Raw genomic sequence first — 19,926 nt, forward strand, 5'->3', positions numbered from 1 at the left:
CCGGGTCCCCAGGACCACATCCGGGTCCCCAGGGCCACACCCGGGTCCCCCAGGGCCACATCCAGGTCCCCCAGGACCACACCCGAGTCCCCCAGGGCCACATCCGGGTCTCCAGGGCCACATCCGGGTCTCCAGGGCCTAAATCCGGGTCTCCAGGGCTCCATCCTGGTCTCCAGGACTACATCCGGGTCTCTAGGGCCACATCCGGGTCTCTAGGGCTCCCTCTTGGGCTCCATCCGGGTCCCCCAGGCCCACATCCGGGTCCCCCAGGTCTCTGGGCTCATCCTCCTGGCCTGGCTGTTTCCATGCCAACAGAAGTACAGGTGATTGACAGCTCCGGGGTCGAATGGAACATTCCGGAATTTTTTTTTTTTTTAGATTTTTGTTTAATGGAACCCTTTTTGATCATTTTTTTTAGTTTTTTTTTTTTTTTAATCAGAAAAGGGTTTTCTGACTAAAACAGGGTTCTAGGACGTTGCGGGAGTCACGTCCGCGGAGATTGTGGATTCGAGGCCCGTTTGGCTCAGGAAAAAATAAATTCTTATTTTCTGTCATAAAACCTGTTTTTCTGACTTAAAAAAAATCTAGAACCTTCTGGAATATTCTAGAACATTCTAGAAGGTTCTGGAAGGTCCCAGAAGCCGGGAAGCCGCGTGGTCTCGGGGGTGGGGGCCCCCATGCGCACACACTCCCCTGCTCCCCTCCCGCCCCTCCCCCCTCAGGCCGGTTTGTTCCGGCCGCAGCCAGCCCCGGGGCGAGCGCACCAGGAAACGGATTAAAGGATTTCACGCTGCAAAACCGGTCCGATCCGGTTTCTGTCCTTGGCCAGCAGAGACAGAGACACCCAGCGTGACCTCCGTGTGGTTCTCAAGGTCATGGCCGGGCCCCCAGGGACGGAGAGAGCCGGAAAAATCCAGAAGTTTCTAGAATGTTCCAGAAAGCACCGGACGTCTCCGGGGGGTCCTAGAATTTCCCAGAATGCCCCGGGGTCGCGCTGACCCGTTCCGGAAGGTTCTGTGAGGGGCCAGGCACGTTCTAGAATTTTTCCAGAATTTTTCCAGAATTTTCTGGAATTTTTCTGGTATTTCCCAGAAGGCCCCAGACATGTTCTAGAATGTTCCGGGACGTCCTAGAATTTCCCAGAATGCCCCGGGGTCGCAATGAGCCATCCCAGGAGGCCCTAGAACGTTCTAGAAGGCTCCGTGGGGGTCCAGGCGCGTCCTAGAATTTTCTGGAATTTTCTGGAATTTTCTGGAATTTTTCTGGGATTTCCCAGAAGGCCCCAGACATGTTCTAGAATGTTCCGGGACGTCCTACAATTTCCCAGAATGCCCCGGGGTCGCAATGAGCCATCCCAGGAGGCCCTAGAACGTTCTAGAAGGTTCCATGAGGGTCCAGGCGTGTCCTAGAATTTTCTGGAATTTTCTGGAATTTTCCGGAATTTTCTAGGCTGTTCCGGGTGGGGGATTCTGGGACGCGGGCTCGAGTGGAAAGTCCCCGGCCGGCTCCGCGGGGCGTCCTGGCGCCAAGCCCGGCCTGGCTGACATTTACGCGGCGCCAACGCGGATGTTTGCACACGACCCGCCCCGCCCACGCCCCGCCCACGCCCCGCCCGGCTATAAATGGGCGCCCGATCCCGGCGCCGGCACCAGACGCCGACGAAGACGCCGACGCCGCCGACGACGATGATGGTGACGATGAAGGCTCTCCTCCTCGCCCTCGCGGTGGGCGTGGCCTGCGCCGTCGACCCCGCCCAGGTACCCACCCCCGCGCCCCTCGCTCGCTCCCGTCACTCATTCATTCACTCATGCATTCATTCATTCATTCGCGTCATTCATTCACTCATTCATTCATTCGCGTCATTCATTCATTCACTCATTCATTCGTTCATTCATTCATTCGTGTCATTCATTCGTTCGTTCACTCATTCATTCATTCGTTCACATCATTCACTGATTCATTCATTCATTCGTTCATTCATTCATTCATTCGCGTCATTCATTCACTCATTCATTCACTCATTCCTTCGTTCGCATCATTCATTCACTCATTTATTCGTTCATTCATTCCTTCGTTCGCGTCATTCATTCACTCATTCATTCCTTCGTTCGCGTCATTCATTCACTCACTCGCTCCCTCCCCCCCTCCCAGGTGTCCGGGTCCTGGCGCACGGCGGCCATCGCCTCCGACAGCCCCGCCCTCACGGCCGACGGCGGGCGCCTCCGCGTGCTGCTGCGCCACCTGCAGTGCAGCCAGGACTGCCGCGTCCTCACCGTGACCTTCTACACCAGGTCAGGGGGCGGGGCCAGGGCGGGCAGCCGAGCCCAGAGAGGCGGAGCCAGCCAGGGCGGCGAGCCGAGCCCAGATCAGAGTCAGCCGGGGTGACCTTCCACACGAGGTCAGGGGGCGGGGCCGGGGCGGGCGGCCGAGCCCAGAGAGGCGGAGCCAGCCAGGACGGCGAGCCGAGCCCAGATCAGAGTCAGCCGGGGTGACCTTCGACGCGAGGTCAGGGGGCGGGGCGGGGGCGGGGCCAGGCAGAGCAGCCGAGCCCAGAGAGACAGAGCCGGCCAGGGCGGCGAGCCGAGCCCAGAGCGGGAGCAGGCAGGACTCGTCGATGCGAGCGAGCGGGCGGGCCAGGCTGGAACAATCGAGCCCAGAGCCGCCCCTCCCCCGCCCGCAGGCAGGACGGCGTCTGCCTCCCGCACACGGTCGTGGCGCAGGCCGGCGAGGACGGCGTCTACGAGGCTGAGTGTGAGTCCCGCGGGGGAGGGGGCGGGACTTCCGGGGGGATCCGGGAGGGGGCGGGACTTCCAGGGGGATCCGGGAGGGGCGGGACTTCCGGGGGGATCCGGGAGGGGCGGGACTTCCAGGGGGATCCGGGAGGGGGCGGGACTTCCAGGGGGATCCGGGAGGGGCGGGACTTCCGGGGGGATCTGGGAGGGGCGGGGCTTCCGGGGGGACCCGGGAAGGGGCGGGACTTCCGGGGGGATCCGGGAGGGGGCGGGACTTCCGGGGGGGATCCGGGAGGGGGCGGGACTTCCGGGGGGATCCGGGAGGGGCGGGACTTCCGGGGGGGTCCGGGAGGGGGCGGGACTTCCGGGGGGGATCCGGGAGGGGGCGGGACCTCCAGGGGGGTCCGGGAGGGGGCGGGACTTCCGGGGGGACCCGGGAGGGGCGGGACTTCCGGGGGGACCCGGGAGGGGGCGGGACTTCCGGCTGACGCGCCCCTCCCCCCCGCAGTCGAGGGCCGGAACCGCTTCCGCGTCCTGCAGCAGGACGACGGCCACCTCGTCTTCCTCAACCGCAACGAGGCCCGCGACGGCGCCGTCACGCACGTCACGCTCGCCGCCGGTGAGTGCACACAGCCGGCGCCTACTACGCACGCGCAACCCGAGAGCCTGGCCCCCGGCGGTACACAGTCGGCGCCCGCTACAGAGAGAGAGGGAGACGCGTGCTGACCCCGACTGTATACAGCCGGCGCCTACTAGGTAGAAAGACCTCGACCCTGGTGCGTCCTGGAGGGGCTTGGCCGGCTGTATACAGCTGGTGCGTGCTAGAGAGAGCCTGACCCTGGCCGTACACAGTCGGCGCCTACTGGATACAAGAACCTTGACCCCGGCACACCCCTCGTGGGGGGGCTCGACCGGATGTATACAGTCGGCGCATGCTAAGTAGACCCTGTATACAGTCGGCACCCGCTGGATAGGGCGAGCGTATACAGAAGGCGCCTAGTAGGTACGTGGGGCGGGTTTTGCTGAGTGTATACAGTCGGCGCTTTCTGAGCAGCGCATCCCAGCCCCCTCCTATCCTGTCCTGGGTGGTTTTGGTCCACTGTATACAGTTGGCGCCCACTAGATGGGGTGAGTGTATACAGTCGGCGCACTCTGGACAGAGACACCCCGGGTGCACACTGTCGGTGCTGAGCCCCTGCCGTCCCCCCACGGGGGGTGCGTCCATCCAACTGTATACAGTGAGCGCCCACTAGACGTGAGTGTATACAGTCGGCGCACACTAGACGTGGTGAATGTACACAGGCGACGCCCACTAGACGTGGCGAGTGTATACAGTCGGCACCCACTAGACAGGGTGAGTGTATACAGTCGGTGCTCACTAGATGGGGCAAGTGTATACAGTCGGCTCCCACTAGACGGGTCGAGTGTATACAGTCGGCGCCCACTAGACGTGAGTATATGCAGTCGGCTCCCACTAGACGTGGCGAGTGTATACACTCAGTGCCCAGTGGACGGGGCGAGTGTATACAGTCGGCGACCACTAGACCTGGCGAGTGTATACAGTCGGTGCCCACTGGACGGGGTGAGTGTACACAGTCGGTGCTCACTAGACGGGGTGAGTGTATACAGTCGGCGCCCACTAGACAGGGCGAGTGTACACAGTCGGCGCCCACTAGACGGGGTGAGTGTATACAGTCGGCGCCCAGTAGACGGGGCGAGTGTATACAGTCGGCGCCCCCCCCCGCAGGCCAGGATCAGGAGCTGAGCGACGAGGACCTGGCGCGGTTCGCGGCCCTGACGGAGCAGAACGGGATCCCCCGGGACAACGTGGAGCGCGTGGCCGGCACGGGTGAGCGGGGGCGTGGCCAGGTGGGGGCGTGGCCTGGGGGCGTGGCCTGGGCGGGGGCGTGGCCAGGGTGGAGGTGTGGCCTGGTGGGGGCGTGGCCTGGTGGGGGCGTGGCCAGGGTGGAGGTGTGGCCTGTGGGCGTGGCCAGGTGGGGGCGTGGTCTGCTGGGGCGTGGCCTGGGCGGGGCGTGGCCTGGTGGGGCGTGGCCACGAGGGTCCCAGGAAAATCTAGAACATTCTCCCCCCCCCCCCGGCAGACACCTGTGCCGCGTGACGTCGCCGTCAGCCTCGCGCCGTCTGGAACATTCCGGAACGCGACCCTCCCCCGCCCGCCCCAACAGGCAGCAAGATGGCCGACACGCTCGCACCGGAAGCTCCCGGAATGTCCCAGAATGTTCCGGAATGTCCCGGAAGCCTCCGTCCCCACCCCTCCCCCTCTCTCTCTCGCTCTCTCTCTCTCTCACTCTTGCTGACGCCATAAAGTGATCGCACTCCACGGTGGCTTCTGTGGTCTTTCTGGAACGTTCCGTGGCTGGGCCCCCCCCCCACTTCCGGCTCCCAGAAGCCCCTGGGCCGTCCCCCCCCCACTTCCGGCTCCCAGAAGCCCCTGGGGCCCCCACTCGGGACCGTGGGAAAAATCTCGGGAGCGTGGGAACATGGCTAGGCGTAGCGGCAGCCATCTTGGATCCTGGCCACTGTCTCTGATGGCAGCGGCAGCCATCTTGGAGCCTGGCAGTGTGGTTTTCTGACGTCAGGGGCCGCCATCTTGGAGCCTGGCCAAGGTTTTCTGACGTCAGGGGCAGCCATCTTGGCGCCTGGCTAAGGTTTTCTGACGTCAGGGGCTGCCATCTTGGAGCCTGGCAACATGTCGGACCCGGGCCCGATTTCCCGACGGCGACGTCTGTGGGAAGTAACAGTTTTGCTTCCTGCGTGATTGACAGGTCTCTGCGTGACGGACAGGGGCGATGGGGGAGGGACAGGGGACCCCGCCGAGACCCCTGGGAGCCCCCAGAGACCCCCTGGGGAGTGACTGTGAGAACCCGGAAGTGGACCGGAAGTGCCCAGAAATGGGTATAAAAAGACCGGAAGTGACCGGAAGTACCCGAGATTGGGTATAAAAAGACCGGAAGTGGGTATAAAAAGACCGGAAGTGAGTGGGAATGGGTATAAAAGGGCCGGAAGTGACCGGAAGTACCCACAAAGTACCCAGAAATGGACATAAAAAGACCGGAACTGACCGGAAGTGGGTATAAAAGACCGGAAATGGTTATAAAAAGACCGGAAGTGGGCATCAAAGGGCCGGAAGTGGGTATAAAAAGACCGGAAGTGAGTGCGAATCGGTATAAAAGGGCCGGAAGTGACCGGAAGTGGGCATCAAAGGGCCGGAAGTGACTTCAGGACCCGGAAGTGGGGGCAGGGAGGGAGTTCACCCTCCCACGGAGAGGCGGGGCACACGGCCTGTGCGTGAGCGTTTTATTCGCGAGGGCGCGAGATTCGGACGTGGAGACGCGGGGGCGTGGCCAAGGTCGCGTGTTTTATAAAAAAACAAAAAAAAAAATTAGACACTTTTTTCCCTTCTGCAGCGAAAAATAGAAAAAATACTGACACGGGTCGGGCCCTGCCGGTCGGTAGAAAAATATGGCTTCTCGGTGTGTGTGTGTGTGTGTGCGCGTTCTAGAACATTCTAGCGTCCGTCCCACCTTCCGGTGGGGAGGCGGCGCCATCTTGGACGGCGCCATCTTGGATGGCAGGAGATGGCTGCCATCTTGGATGATTCCATCTTGGACGGCGCCATCTTGGACGTCGTGAGGTGGCCGCCATCTTGGATGATTCTGTCTCTTGGACGGCGCCATCTTGGACGTCGGGAGGCGGCCGCCATCTTGGATGATTCCATCTTGGACGGCGCCATCTTGGACGTCGTGAGGTGGCCGCCATCTTGGATGATTCTATCTCTTGTACGGCGCCATCTTGGATGATTCTATCTCTTGGGCGGCGCCATCTTGGACGTCGGGAGGCGGCCGCCATCTTGGATGATTCCATCTTGGACGGCGCCATCTTGGACGTCGGGAGGCGGCCGCCATCTTGGATGACTCCATCTTGGACGGCGCCATCTTGGATGATTCTGTCTCTTGGACGGCGCCATCTTGGACGTCATGAGGTGGCCGCCATCTTGGACGGCGCCATCTTGGATGACTCTATCTCTTGGACGGCGCCCTCCTGGCCGTGCGCGGGCGGCCCCTGCGCCGGCCCTCACACCAGCGTCTCGGGCAGGGCGTCGGCGCCGTCGCCGGACAGCAGCTCGCAGATCTCCCAGCGCTCGCGCCGCCACTCCAGCCAGGCGCCCGCCCCCAGGCCCGGCAGGCTCCGCCCCCCGGGGGGCCCCGCGGGCTGCTGGGAGGACGCCCTGGGGCCCGGGTACGGGGGCGGCGGCCGCGGGTCCGAGTCCCCAAGGCTGCGCGGGCGGCGCGGCCAGTCCAGGGGGCGGGGCCGCGGGCGGAGGGAGCCTGGGAGAGACGGAGGGGCGGAGTCTGTGTGTGGGTGGGGCCGAGGGAGGTGGGCGGGGCTGAAGGAAGTGGGCAGAGCTAAGGGAGTGGGCGTGGCTGAAAAGCAGTGGGCGGGGTGAAGCAGGTAGGCGGGGCTCAGGCAGGTGGGCGGGGCTGGTGGGCGGGGCTGAAAGGAATTGGGCGGGGCTGAATTAAGTGGGCGGGGTTGGAAGTAAGTGGGCGGGGCTGAGGCTGGTGGGCGGGGCTGGTTCACCTTCTCCGAGCCGGTTCTCTCTGGACCAGGCGTCGGGGGAGACGGCGGCGCCGGGCGGATCCCTGGAACCAACACGGGGGGGCGGGAGGGCCGTCTCATCGTCCCCAAGATGGCCGCCGTCTCCCAAGATGGCCGCCATCTCATGATCCCCAAGATGGCCGCCATTTCATGATCCCCAAGATGGCCGCCATCTCCATCAAAATGGCTGCCATCTCATTGCCCCCAAGATGGCTGCCATATCTCTCCCAAGATGGCTGCCGTGTCCCTCCCAAGATGGCCGCCGCGTCCCTAGCGCTCCCCAGAGCAGCCAGCGGGGGGCGGGACTCACGTGGGCGGGGCCGCCCTCCTCCGCAGCAGGGGGTCCACCACGTCGGGGTCGGTGTCCTGCAGGCTGACGAGCACCCGGTGCTGGAGGTCGGGGGGCACCTGGCGGCGAGAGGAAGCGGAGTGAGGGCGGCGGCCATCTTGGGAGTGAGATGACCATCTTGGGAGATGGCGGCCATCTTGGGGAGGCGGCGGCCATCTTGGGGGAGACGGCGGCCATCTTGGGGGAGACGACGGCCATCTTAGGGGAGACAGTGGCCATCTTGAGTGAGATGGTGGCCATCTTGAAGGGACACGGTGGCCATCTTGGAAGCGAGACGGCTGCCATCTTGGGGGAGACGGTGGCCATCTTGGGGGAGACGGCGGCCATCTTGGGGGGAGACGGCGGCCATCTTGGGAGGGAGACAGCGGCCATCTTGGGGGAGACAGCAGCCATCTTGGGGAGATGGCGGCCATCTTGGGGGAGGCGGTGGCCATCTTGGGGAGACGGCGGCCATCTTGGGGAGACAGCAGCCATCTTGGGGGAAGCGGCGGCCATCTTGGGGGGAGATGGTGGCCATCTTGGGGGAGACAGCAGCCATCTTGGGGAGATGGCGGCCATCTTGGGGGAGGCGGTGGCCATCTTGGGGAGACGGCGGCCATCTTGGGGAGACAGCAGCCATCTTGGGGGAAGCGGCGGCCATCTTGGGGGGAGATGGTGGCCATCTTGGGGGAGACGGCGGCCATCTTGGGGAGAGACGGCGGCCATCTTGGGGGAGACGGCGGCCATCTTGGGGGAGACGGCGGCCATCTTGGGGAGACGGCAGCCATCTTGGGGAGACGGCAGCCATCTTGGGGGAGACGGCGGCCATCTTGGGGGAGACGGCGGCCATCTTGGGGGGGAGACGGCGGCCATCTTTCTCCACCCACCATGAACAGGGCCTCGTGGTTCTCGATCATCTCCTTGACCACGGCGATGACGGCCGCGCTCTCCTCGGCCCGGGCCGAGCTCTGCACCGAGAACTCCCTGTCGGACGCCTTCTGCGTGTGCAGCAGGTTCGGCCCGAAGATGGTGGCCAGGTTCAGCGACGTCATCCGATTCCCGGGGACCTGCGGGGGGAGAGGACGCACGGCCTGCGCTCGTGGCCGCCGAGTCAGCGCCAAGATGGCCGCCGTACAGTGCCAAGATGGCCGCCAAGTCAGCGCCAAGATGGCCGCCGAGTCAGCGCCAAGATGGCCGCCGTACAGTGCCAAGATGGCCACCATCTCAGTGCCAAGATGGCCGTCTCCCAAGATGGCCGCCGTACAGTGCCAAGATGGCCGCCATCTCCGTGCCAAGATGGCCGTCTCCCTCCCAAGATGGCCGTCTCCCTCCCAAGATGGCCGTCTTCCTCCCAAGATGGCCGCCGCCTCCCTCCCAAGATGGCAGCCGTCTCACTCCCAAGATGGCCATCTCCCTCCCAAGATGGCTGTCTTCCAAGATGGCCACTGTCTCCTTCCTTCCCTCCTTCCTATGAGATGGTGACCAAACAGAACCCGAACCCAAGGCCGTAGATCTTGGGAGGGAGACGGCGGCCATCTTGGAAATGAGACGGCGGCCATCTTGGGGGGGAGACGGCGGCCATCTTGGAAGTGAGACGGCGGCCATCTTGGAAGTGAGACAGCGGCCATCTTGGGGAGACGGCGGCCATTGTGGGGGGTTGGCGGCCATCTTGGAAGTGGTTCGGCGGCCACCTTGGGAGGCGGTGGCCATCTTGAGATGATGTGGCGGCCATCTTGGAAGTGAGACGGCGGCCATATTGGGAGGCGGCGGCCATCTTGGAAGTGATTCGGCGGCCATCTTGGAAATGAGATGGCGGCCATCTTGGAAGTGGTTCGGCGGCCACCTTGGGAGGCGGTGGCCATCTTGAGATGATGTGGCGGCCATCTTGGAAGTGAGACGGCGGCCATATTGGGAGGCGGCGGCCATCTCGGGGCCGGCAGGGAGGGGCGCCCCACCTGGCGCCCGTCGTGGCCGACGTGGGGCTCCGCGTGGCGGGCGACGGTGGCCAGCAGCTGCAGCAGGCGCTGGAGGGTGTCGCAGTGGCAGGGCGGGAGGAGGCACACGAGCAGCCGCAGGGCCGCCAGCCGCGGGCCCGGCGCCAGCGCTGCGGGGGAGGGGCGCGTCACTCGGCGGCCCGACTCGAACCCGCGCCCGCCCCCCCCCGGCCGGCCGCGCGACGCACACAGCGTGTGGACGAAGGCCGCGTAGAGCTCCCGCGTCAGCAGCGGGTCGGCCATGTCCCGCAGGAACTCCTTCAGCAGGGCCGCCACGTCGTGCGCGCTGAGCTCCGCCCCCAGGCCCACGTCCGCGCCGCGGTCGAACTCCTCCCGCAGCTGCAAGACATGGAGGGGGTGCCCAAGATGGCCGCCGGCTCCCAAGATGGCCGCCGGCTCATGATCCCCAAGATGGCCGCCATCTCACTCCCAAGATGGCCGCCATCTCACTCCCAAGATGGCCGCTGTCTCCCTCCCAAAATGGCCGTCTCCCTCCCAAGATGGCCGCCATCTCCCTCGCAAGATGGCCGCCATCTCCCTCCCAAGATGGCCGCCGGCTCATGATCCCCAAGATGGCCGCCATCTCACTCCCAAGATGGCCGCCATCTCACTCCCAAGATGGCCGCTGTCTCCCTCCCAAAATGGCCGTCTCCCTCCCAAGATGGCCGCCATCTCCCTCGCAAGATGGCCGCCATCTCCCTCCCAAGATGGCCACCATCTCCCTCCCAAGATGGCCACCATCTCCCTCCCAAGATGGCCGCCATCTCTCTCCCAAGATGGCCACCGGCTGCCTCCCAAGATGGCTGCCATCTCCCAAGATGGCCGCCATCTCACTCCCAAGCCCTCCCAAGATGGCCGCCATCTCCCTCCCAAGATCGCCACCATCTCATGATCCCCAAGATGGCCGCCATCTCCCAAGATGGCGGCCATCTCACTCCCAAGATGGCCGCTGTCTCCCTCCCAAGATGGCCGCCATCTCCCAAGATGGCCGCCCGGGCTGCAGCAGGCGCTGGGCTGTGTCTGGTCTCTCCACACTGAGACGCCCTCACGGCCTGCGGGGCTGACGCCGAGGCCCGAGTGCCCCCCGACGCTGTCGCCTCTAAAGCCGAGAGACAGAGAGAGCGAGAGAGCGAGCGAGGGGACGCGGGGCCCACCTGCCTCACGCGCTTCTTCGAGCTGCCGACTCGGAAAATCCCCACCGTCCGGAGGCCTGTGGGCGGGCACGCGCGGTCAGTGGGGGACGCGGCTCAGCCCCAAGATGGCCACCGGCTCCCTCCCAAGATGGCCGCCATCTCGTCATCCCCAAGATGGCCGCCATCTCATCATCACCAAGATGGCCGCCATCTCCCAAGATGGCTGCCATCTCCCTCCCAAGATGGCCAACATCTCCCAATATGGCCGCCGTCTCCCTCCCAAGATGGCCGCCATCTCATCATCCCCAAGATGGCCGCCATCTCATTATCCCCAAGATGGCCGCCATCTCCCTCCCAAGATGGCTGCCATCTCCCTCCCAAGATGGCCAACATCTCCCTCCCAAGATGGCCGCCATCTCATCATCCCCAAGATGGCCGCCATCTCATCATCGCCAAGATGGCCACAACCTCCCTTCCAAGATGGCTGCCATCTCCCTCCCAAGATGGCCACCGTCTCCTCCCAAGATGGCCACCATCTCCCAATATGGCCGCCATCTCCCTCCCAAGATGGCCGCCTCCCGGGCCCCAGCCGAGCGGGACTCGCACCCGGCACGCACCGTGCCTCTCCAGGTGGCGGCAGCAGCTGTCCACGAGCCGCGGCACCTGGCGGCACACGGGGTTCAGGCCGAGCCGCTGGGCCCGGGCCTTGTGCTTCCCGCCGGGGGCCGCGGGCGGCAGCGACAGCTGCAGGGCCTCGAGGAGCCGCGAGGGGTCGTCGTCCAGGTCGGTGATGGAGTCCACGGACACCGCGCCCTGCACGCGGCGGGCGGGGACAGAGAGGTGGCGCCGCCATCTTGGCCCGTCTCCCTCCCAAGATGGCCGTCTGACTCAAGATGGCCGCCTCCCTCCCAAGATGGCCGTCTGACTCAAGATGGCCGCCTCCCTCCCAAGATGGCCGTCTGACTCAAGATGGCCGTCTCCCTCCCAAGATGGCTGCCATCTCATTCCCAAGATGGCTGCCATGTCATTACCAAGATGGCCGCCTCCCTCCCAAGATGGCCGTGTGACTCAAGATGGCCGCCTCCCTCCCAAGATGGCCGTCTGACTCAAGATGGCCGCCTCCCTCCCAAGATGGCCGTCTGACTCAAGATGGCCGCCTCCCTCCCAAGATGGCCGTGTGACTCAAGATGGCCGCCTCCCTCCCAAGATGGCCGTCTGACTCAAGATGGCCGCCTCCCTCCCAAGATGGCCGTCTGACTCAAGATGGCCGTCTCCCTCCCAAGATGGCCGTCTGACTCAAGATGGCCGTCTCCTTCCCAAGATGGCCGTCTGACTCAAGATGGCCGTCTCCCTCCCAAGATGGCCGTCTGACTCAAGATGGCCGCCTCCCTCCCAAGATGGCTGTCTGACTCAAGATGGCCTTCCCCCTCCCAAGATGGCCGTCTGACTCAAGATGGCCGCCTGACTCAACATGGCCACCGTCCCCTCCCAAGATGGCCGCCTGACTCAACATGGCCACCGTCCCCTCCCAAGATGGCTGCCTCCCCCCCAAGATGGCCGCCTCCCCCCAAGATGGCCGACGCACCCTCCTGCGTGCCCGCGGGGCCGGCTCCGGGCTGCCGGGGGCGGTGGGCTCGGTGGGCGTGTCCGGCGCGGAGCTGAGGGAGGAGCTACTGCCGGAGAGGGCGGGGCGGGGCCGCGTGGGCGTGGCCTCGGGCCCCGCCCCCTCCGGCTCCTCCCGCCGCCGCCGCTGGGCCCGGTCGTTGGCGATGACTTGGCACAGGGGCAGCCCGAAGGCCTGGGGGGCGGAGTCTGGGGAGAGAGGGGCGGGGCCAGCGGGTGGGCGTGGCCGGCGCGGGAGGAGGCGGGGCATGCGGGTGGGTGTGGCCTGTGGGAGGAGGCGGGAACATGCAGGTGGGCGTGGCCAGCGTGGAGGAGGTGGGGCCAGGTGGGTGGGCGTGGCTGGCGTGGGAGGAGGCGTGGCCTGCGGGTGGGCGTGGCCTGCGGGTGGGCGTGGCCTGCGCTCACCTCGTTCCCTGGTTTTCTCTTTTCCCAGCGAATCCAGTTTCTTCCGGAGCGACTTCTTCCGCTTCTGCCCGTCTGCGGGGGGGGGGGGACGGCCGCCATCTTGGAGGGGGACGGCGGCCATCTTGGGAGATGGCGGCCATCTTGGGAGGGAGCCGGCCATCTTGGGACTGAGACAGTGGCCATCTTGGGAACCGGTGGCCATCTTGGGAGTGAGCTGGCGGCCATCTTGGGAGATGGAGGCCATCTTGGGAGATGGTGGCCATCTTGGGAGGGAGCCGGCCATCTTGGGAGTGAGCTGGCGGCCATCTTGGGAGATGGCGGCCATCTTGGGAGATGGTGGCCATCTTGGGAGGGAGCCGACCATCTTGGGACTGAGACAGTGGCCATCTTGGGAACCGGTGGCCATCTTGGGAGTGAGCTGGCGGCCATCTTGGGAGATGGAGGCCATCTTGGGAGATGGTGGCCATCTTGGGAGGGAGCCGGCCATCTTGGGAGTGAGCTGGCGGCCATCTTGGGAGATGGCGGCCATCTTGGGAGATGGTGGCCATCTTGGGAGGGAGCCGGCCATCTTGGGACTGAGACAGTGGCCATCTTGGGAACCGGTGGCCATCTTGGGAGTGAGCTGGCGGCCATCTTGGGAGATGGAGGCCATCTTGGGAGATGGTGGCCATCTTGGGAGGGAGCCGGCCATCTTGGGAGTGAGCTGGCGGCCATCTTGGGAGATGGCAGCCATCTTGGGAGTGAGCCGGCGGCCATCTTGGGAGATGGCGGCCATCTTGGGAGTGAGCCGGCGGCCATCTTGGGAGATGGCGGCCATCTTGGGGAGGCACCGAGGGGCGGGGCCTACCTGTGGGGATGGCGATGGGGCAGCTGAGGCCGCCGTCCTGCTGCAGCTGGTCCAAGGCCACGTCCTGCAGCCGGGCTCGCTCCAGCTCCGAGAGGCTCTGGATGGGCACCGCCCGCAGCCGCACGGCGCGGCCGGACACGGTGTGCCAGGTGACGCCGCCCTGCGGGCCGGGGGGGGGAGGGAGAGGGAGAGAGAGAGAGAGAGAGAGAGAGAGAGAGAGGTCCTCCTCCTGTGGGTTCAGGCCCAAGATGGCCGCCGGCTCCCAAGATGGCCGCTGTCGGCCTCCCAAGATGGCCGCCTCCCTCCCAAGATGGCCACCATCTCTGTCCCAAGATGGCCATCTCACTCCCAAGATGGCTGCCATCTCCCTCCCCCCAAGATGGCCACCAGCTCACTCCCAGGATGGCCACTGTCTCCCAAGATGGCCGCCATCTGCCTTCTAAGATGGCCACCATCTTCCTCCCCCCAAGATGGCCACCAGCTCCCAAGATGGCCGCCGGCTCACTCCCAAGATGGCCACCAGGTCACTCTCCCAAGATGGCCGCCCCCAGGCCACAGCAGAGTGGACAGTGAGAGACAGAGAGAGAGAGAAAAAGGTTTTCCTTGGCCGTGGAGTCACCTTCCAAAATGGCCACCATCTCTGTCCCAAGATGGCCGCTGTCTGCCTCCAAGATGGCCGCCTCCCTCCAAGATGGCCTCCGTCTCCCCCTCCAAGATGGCCACCATCTCTGTGCCATGATGGCCACCATCTGCCTCCCCCCAAGATGGCCGCTGTCTTCCAAGATGGCCGCCAGCTCACTCCCAAGATGGCCGCCTGCCTCCAAGATGGCCGCCATCTCCCAAGATGGCCGCCTGCCTCCCCTCCCCTCCCCCTCCGCCCCGCGGCAGCTGCCGGCTAATGACAGCCCGCGACGCCCGCCCGGCCGTGCCCGAGCCTGCCCGGCACACCCGGCACTTCAGCCGAAAATGACGGCCCCGCCCCTCCCCCGCTCCCAGCAGCCCCCGCGGCCGCACCCCCGCTGAGCTCAGCGCCCGCCCCTCCCCCGCTCCCAGCATGCCCCGCTGAGCTCAGCGCCCGCCGGCCTAATGACGGCCCGCGAAGCCTGAGTCAGCGGGATTCGCGGCGAGTCAGCACCCGCCCCCCGGGCACGCGGCCGCGTCTGATTGGCCGCCCGCCCGCCGCGCGCCGCATAAATGGGGCCGCCGGGAGCCGCCGGGACCAGCACGCGCCGGCGCCAGCCAGTTCCGGGACCTTCCGCGGACAGACCTTCCAGGTGGGCGCCGCCCGGCCCGGGGCATCGTGGGAGGCAGGCCCGGGGCATCGTGGGAGGCAGGCCCGGGGGACCATGGGAAGGGTCTCCCCCCGCCCAGGGCATCATGGGAAGGGTCTGCCCGGCAGGCCCAGGGCATCATGGGAAGGGTCTGTCCCGCCCAGGGCATCATGGGAAGGGTCTCTCCCCGCCCAGGGCATCATGGGAAGGGTCTGCCCGGCAGGCCCAGGGCACCATGGGAAGGGTCTCTCCCCGCCCAGGGCATCATGGGAAGGGTCTGCCCGGCAGGCCCAGGGCATCATGGGAAGGGTCTGTCCCGCCCAGGGCATCATGGGAAGGGTCTCTCCCCGCCCAGGGCATCATGGGAAGGGTCTCCCCCCGCCCAGGGCATGATGGGAAGGGTCTCCCTGGTGTGCGGGAGCCGCCCGGGGTCGCACCGGGAGGGAAGGGTTTCCCTGTGGGAACCGCCCAGGCCCAGGGCATGATGGGAAGGGTCTCCCCGCCTGGCCCAGGGCATGATGGGAAGGGTCTGCCTGGTGTGCGGGAGCCGCCCGGGGTCGCACCGGGAGGGAAGGGTTTCCCTGTGGGAACCGCCCAGGCCCAGGGCATGATGGGAAGGGTCTCCCCGCCCAGGCCCAGGGCATGATGGGAAGGGTCTCCCCGCCCAGGCCCAGGGCATGATGGGAAGGGTCTCCCTGCCCAGGCCCAGGGCATGATGGGAAGGCAGGCCCAGGGCACCATGGGAAGGGTCTCCCCCCGCCCAGGGCACCATGGGAAGGGTCTGCCCAGCAGGCCCAGGGCATCATGGGAAGGGTCTCCCTGTGGGCGCCGCCAGGCCCAGGGCATGATGGGAAGGGTCCCCGCCCGGGCCCAGTGCACCATGGGAAGGGTCTCCCCCAGGGCATGATGGGAAAGGCCTCCCCACCTGGCCCAGTGCACCATGGGAAGGGTCTCCCTGCTCGCCACGGCCCAGGGCATGATGGGAAGGGCCTCCCCGCCTGGCCCAGTGCACCATGGGAAGGGCCCCCCCTGGCCCAGTGCACCATGGGAAGGGTCTCCCCGCCTGGCCCAGTGCACCATGGGAAGGGCCCCCGCCCGGGCCCAGTGCACCATGGGAAGTGACCGGGCGGGGGCGGGGCTTGCGTTGCAGCGCGGTGCAGACATGGGCGGGGCCTGGATGCTGTTCGCCTGCCTCGTGGGAGCGGCCGTCGCTCTGCCGGTGAGTCCCGCCCCCTGCCGGGCGAGCCGGGGTCGGGTGTGCACGGCCGCCAGTGTGGACGACGGCCGCGGGTGTGGACGGCCAGCCCACGAGGTGGGGAAGAGCGAGTGTAGACGGCCGGCGCCCGCCGAGGGATGACCGGCTCCGCCCCTCCCCCACCTTGGGAGTGAGGCGGCCATCTTGAGAGAGAGATGGCGGCCATCTTTGGAGTGAGGTGGCCATCTTGGGAGTGAGGTGGCCATCTTGGGAGGCAGCTGGCGGCCATCTTGGGGGGAGCTGGTGGCCATCTTGGGAGACGGCAGCCATCTTGGGAGTGAGGCGGCCATCTTGGGAGGGAGACAGCAGCCATCTTGGGAGTGAGGCGGCCATCTTGGGAGGGAGACAGCAGCCATCTTGGGAGTGAGGCGGCCAATTTGGGAGTGAGGCGGCCATCTTTGGAGTGAGGCGGCCATCTTTGGAGTGAGGCGGCCATCTTGAGAGGGAGACAGCAGGCATCTTGGGAGTGAGGCGGCCATCTTGGGAGGGAGACAGCAGCCATCTTGGGAGTGAGGCGGCCATCTTGGGAGGGAGAAAGCAGCCATCTTGGGAGTGAGGCGGCCAATTTGGGAGTGAGGCGGCCATCTTGGGAGGGAGGCGGCCATCTTGGGAGTGAGGCGGCCATCTTGGGAGGGAGGCAGCCATCTTGGGAGCTGGCGGCCATCTTGGGCGGGGCCGGCGGCCATCTTGGGGGCCCACAGACGGAAGACCCGCCCCCTCTCTGTCTCTCCCGCCCCCCCCAGCTGCCGCCCCACCCCGGCCACCCCGGATACATCAACTTCAGCTACGAGGTAAACGCTGTTTTGTGTCATTTTTTCCCTTTTTTAACCCCTTCACGACCCCCTCCCCTGTGTTGTGCGGGTGGGGGGGCCTCGGCTCCTCCCCTCCCCCCACCCCCGGCTCAGCGGACACAGGAGGAGGCGGAGCCCCTGCAGCACCTGACGAGGGAGTACTGAGCACCCAGCACCCGCGGAGGGAATACTAAGCGCCCAGCACCCGCGGAGGGAGCACTGAGCACCCAGCACTCGAAGAAGGAGTACTGAGCACCCAGCACCCACGGAGGGAGTACTGAGCGCCCAGTACCCACGGAGGGAGTACTAAGCTCCCAGTACCCGCAGAGGGAGTACTAAGCGCCCAGCACCTCAGAAGGAAGTACTGAGCGCCCAGCACCCGCGTAGGGAGTACTGAGCGCCCAGCACCCGCGTAGGGAGTACTAAGTGCCCAGTACCCGCGGAGGGAGTACTGAGCACCCAGCACCCGAGGAGGGAGTACTGAGCTCCGAGCACCCGCGGAGGGAGTACTAAACACCCAGTACCCGTGGAGGGAGTACTGAGCGCCCAGCACCCACGGAGGGAGCACTGAGCGCCCAGCACCCGCGGACGCCCGCCTCTCCTCTCCCCCCGCAGAGGTCCCTGTCCCGGGCGGCCCACTCGGACAGCGGCGCCGCGGTCGTGAGTGACGGCCTCCCCCCCCCGCGGGAGGGAGGAGCCGCGGACGCCCCGCCCACCCGCGCTCATGTCTGTGTCCCGGCAGGTGCTGACGCCGCTGAAGTGGTACCAGAGCCTCGGGCGCCCGCAGGTGGGCGGGGCCGGGGGCGGGGCCAGCCGGGGAGGGGGCGGGGCCGGGCCGCCCCTCTGGACGCTGACGCCCCTCCCCCTCCCCCAGTACCCCGCGTATGCCTACGAGCCGGCCGGCGCCTGGCTGCACCACCAGGTCGTGCCGGTGCTGTCGGCCCCGCCCCCCGCCGGCCCCGCCCTGCAGCCGCAGCTCCACCTGCCCGCGGCCCCGCCCCCGGCCCCGCCCACGCTGCCCCAGCAGCCCCTGCTGCCCGCCCACCACCACGGCCACGCCCACGGCCACGCCCCGGCCGCGGCCCCGCCCCAGCGCGCGCCCGCCCCGCCCCCCGCCTTCGCGGGCCTGCAGCCCCTCCCCCCGCTGCCCGCCTACCCCGTGCAGCCCCTCCCCCCGCTGCTGCCCGACCTCCCGCTCGAGGCCTGGGCCGCCACGGACAAGACCAAGCGCGAGGAGGTGGTGAGTGGGCGGGGCCTGGGGGGTGGGCGGGGCCGGAGTCACTTCCTGTAGGGGCAGAGTCACTTCCTGTAGGGGCAGACCCACTTCCTGTAGGGGCAGACCCACTTCCTGTAGGGGCAGACCCACATCCTGTAGGGGCAGACCCACTTCCTGTAGGGGCAGACCCACTTCCAGTAGGGGCAAATGCACTTCCTGTAGGGGCAGACCCACTTCCTGTCATCTCCAAGGGTGGGCCGGGCCGGGTTGGGCAGGGCCAGGAGGGTGGGCGGGGCCAGGAAAGACAGAGGCCGGCCCCCGCCGCCATCTTTTCCAGGACTGAGGAGCCGCGGCAGCGGGGACGTGAGGACGCGAGCACTCGCACCCGGGGCCGCAGCCCCGCACACAATAAAACCTCCCACAGCGCAGGCGCCTCCGAGTCTGACTTTGTGTGCCCGCGCCGTGTAGACGCCCAGTGTAGACCCCCAACTCCCAGGCCCCGCCCCCTGTCCCGTCCCAGGCCGTGAGGCCCCGCCCCACTCCCCTGCGGGACATCTCAGGCCCCGCCCTATACCCCTTCCAGTCCGCGAAGCCCCGCCCCCAACTCTCAGGCCCCGCCCCCAATTCCCAGGCCCCGCCCCTGTCCCCTTGGGGTTATCTCAGGCCCCGCCCCCAACTCCCAGGATCCGCCCATGCCCCGCCCAGGGTGTCTTAGGCCCCGCCCCCTGCCCTCACTCCCGCAGGCCCCGCCACAGGCCCCGCCCCGCGCTGTCACTCACGCCCGCAGGCCCCGCCCCCGGCCCCGCCCCGCGCTGTCACTCACGCCGCGGCGCAGCTGTGTCCTCGCGCGCTCTGCGGGGGCCCCCATCGCCGCCGCCCCCCCCTCCTACGGCGCCGCCATCGCGAGGCGGATCCGGCCGGCGCGGACCGGCCGGCGGCGGCGAGCGGAGGGGGAGGGGCGGGGGGGGGAGGAGGAGGAGGAGGAGGAGGAGGAGGAAGAGGAGGCGCGCGCGGCCGGCCGGTCCGTCCACTCGCGAGGCCGCCGCACGGCTGTCCCGGCCGCCGCCGCCCCGCCCCGCCCCGGCGCGGCCCCGCCCCTCGCCCCGCCCCCGGCCCCGCCCCCCGGCCGGTGACTTGAACCCACGCGGCGTCATCGCGTTGCAAATAAAAAAACATTTTGCACAAAAAAAAAAAACCTGCTTCTTGGAGGGGGAGGGGGAGGAGGACGGTGGCCGCTAAGGGACAAAAAACAAAAAAAAGACGGGCCGGGCGTTGGGGGCCGCAGGCGGGGGCGCGCCGGCCTCGGAATCAGCCCCGAAGGGCGTCCCCGGGACCCCTCGCTCCAGGGCCGGAGTGGGAATCCACGCGCGACCATGAAAACCGCGACCGGAAGTGAGCGCGCCCCTACCGGAAGCGAACGCGCCCCTACCGGAAGTGGACCCGCCACCACCGGAAGCGAGCGCTCCACTACCGGAAGTTCGTCTGCCCCTACCGGAAGTGGCCGACTCCGGCTTGGCTTGGACACGGTGACCTTGCCGCCGGCTCCCGCGGTCCGTGAACCGTGAAATCACGCAGGGTGTGTGCAGGCTCACGGCCCCGCCTCGGAGAACATCCGGGCCTGCAGGGTCATTGCGCTCAGGGTCTATTTATAGCCTGGAATGCTGTCTGGGCCGTGTGCAAAAATTAAAAAAAAAAAAAAAAGACACTGGAT

At 66.7% G+C, this 19,926-nt stretch overlaps 2 protein-coding genes across 3 annotated transcripts; both read left to right on the forward strand.

Annotated features, from left to right (window-relative positions):
* The first annotated feature begins 1,617 nt into the window (after positions 1–1,617).
* On the forward strand, positions 1,618–5,073 carry LOC138847704 (male-specific submandibular salivary gland protein-like). The gene is made up of 6 exons (XM_070067240.1): positions 1,618–1,757; positions 2,152–2,291; positions 2,681–2,751; positions 3,241–3,351; positions 4,480–4,581; positions 4,835–5,073. Exons 1-6 carry the CDS (start codon positions 1,623–1,625, stop codon positions 4,849–4,851), a joined length of 576 nt encoding a protein of 191 aa, XP_069923341.1. The 5' UTR covers positions 1,618–1,622; the 3' UTR covers positions 4,852–5,073.
* Positions 5,074–14,809: 9,736 nt separating this feature from the next.
* AMELY (amelogenin Y-linked) lies at positions 14,810–18,641 on the forward strand. Of its 2 annotated transcripts, XM_070067241.1 has the most exons (7): positions 14,810–14,956; positions 16,104–16,172; positions 16,952–16,999; positions 17,615–17,659; positions 17,742–17,786; positions 17,874–18,239; positions 18,553–18,641. In XM_070067241.1, exons 2-7 carry the CDS (start codon positions 16,116–16,118, stop codon positions 18,556–18,558), a joined length of 567 nt encoding a protein of 188 aa, XP_069923342.1. In that variant the 5' UTR covers positions 14,810–14,956; positions 16,104–16,115; the 3' UTR covers positions 18,559–18,641. The 2 variants fall into 2 exon arrangements, with proteins under 2 accessions (XP_069923342.1, XP_069923343.1); XM_070067242.1 differs by lacking the exon at positions 17,615–17,659 and having other exon boundaries at positions 14,815–14,956.
* Positions 18,642–19,926: the final 1,285 nt, after the last annotated feature.

The sequence above is a fragment of the Oryctolagus cuniculus genome, chromosome X, assembly GCF_964237555.1.
Source record: "Oryctolagus cuniculus chromosome X, mOryCun1.1, whole genome shotgun sequence".
Lineage (NCBI taxonomy): Eukaryota > Metazoa > Chordata > Mammalia > Lagomorpha > Leporidae > Oryctolagus > Oryctolagus cuniculus.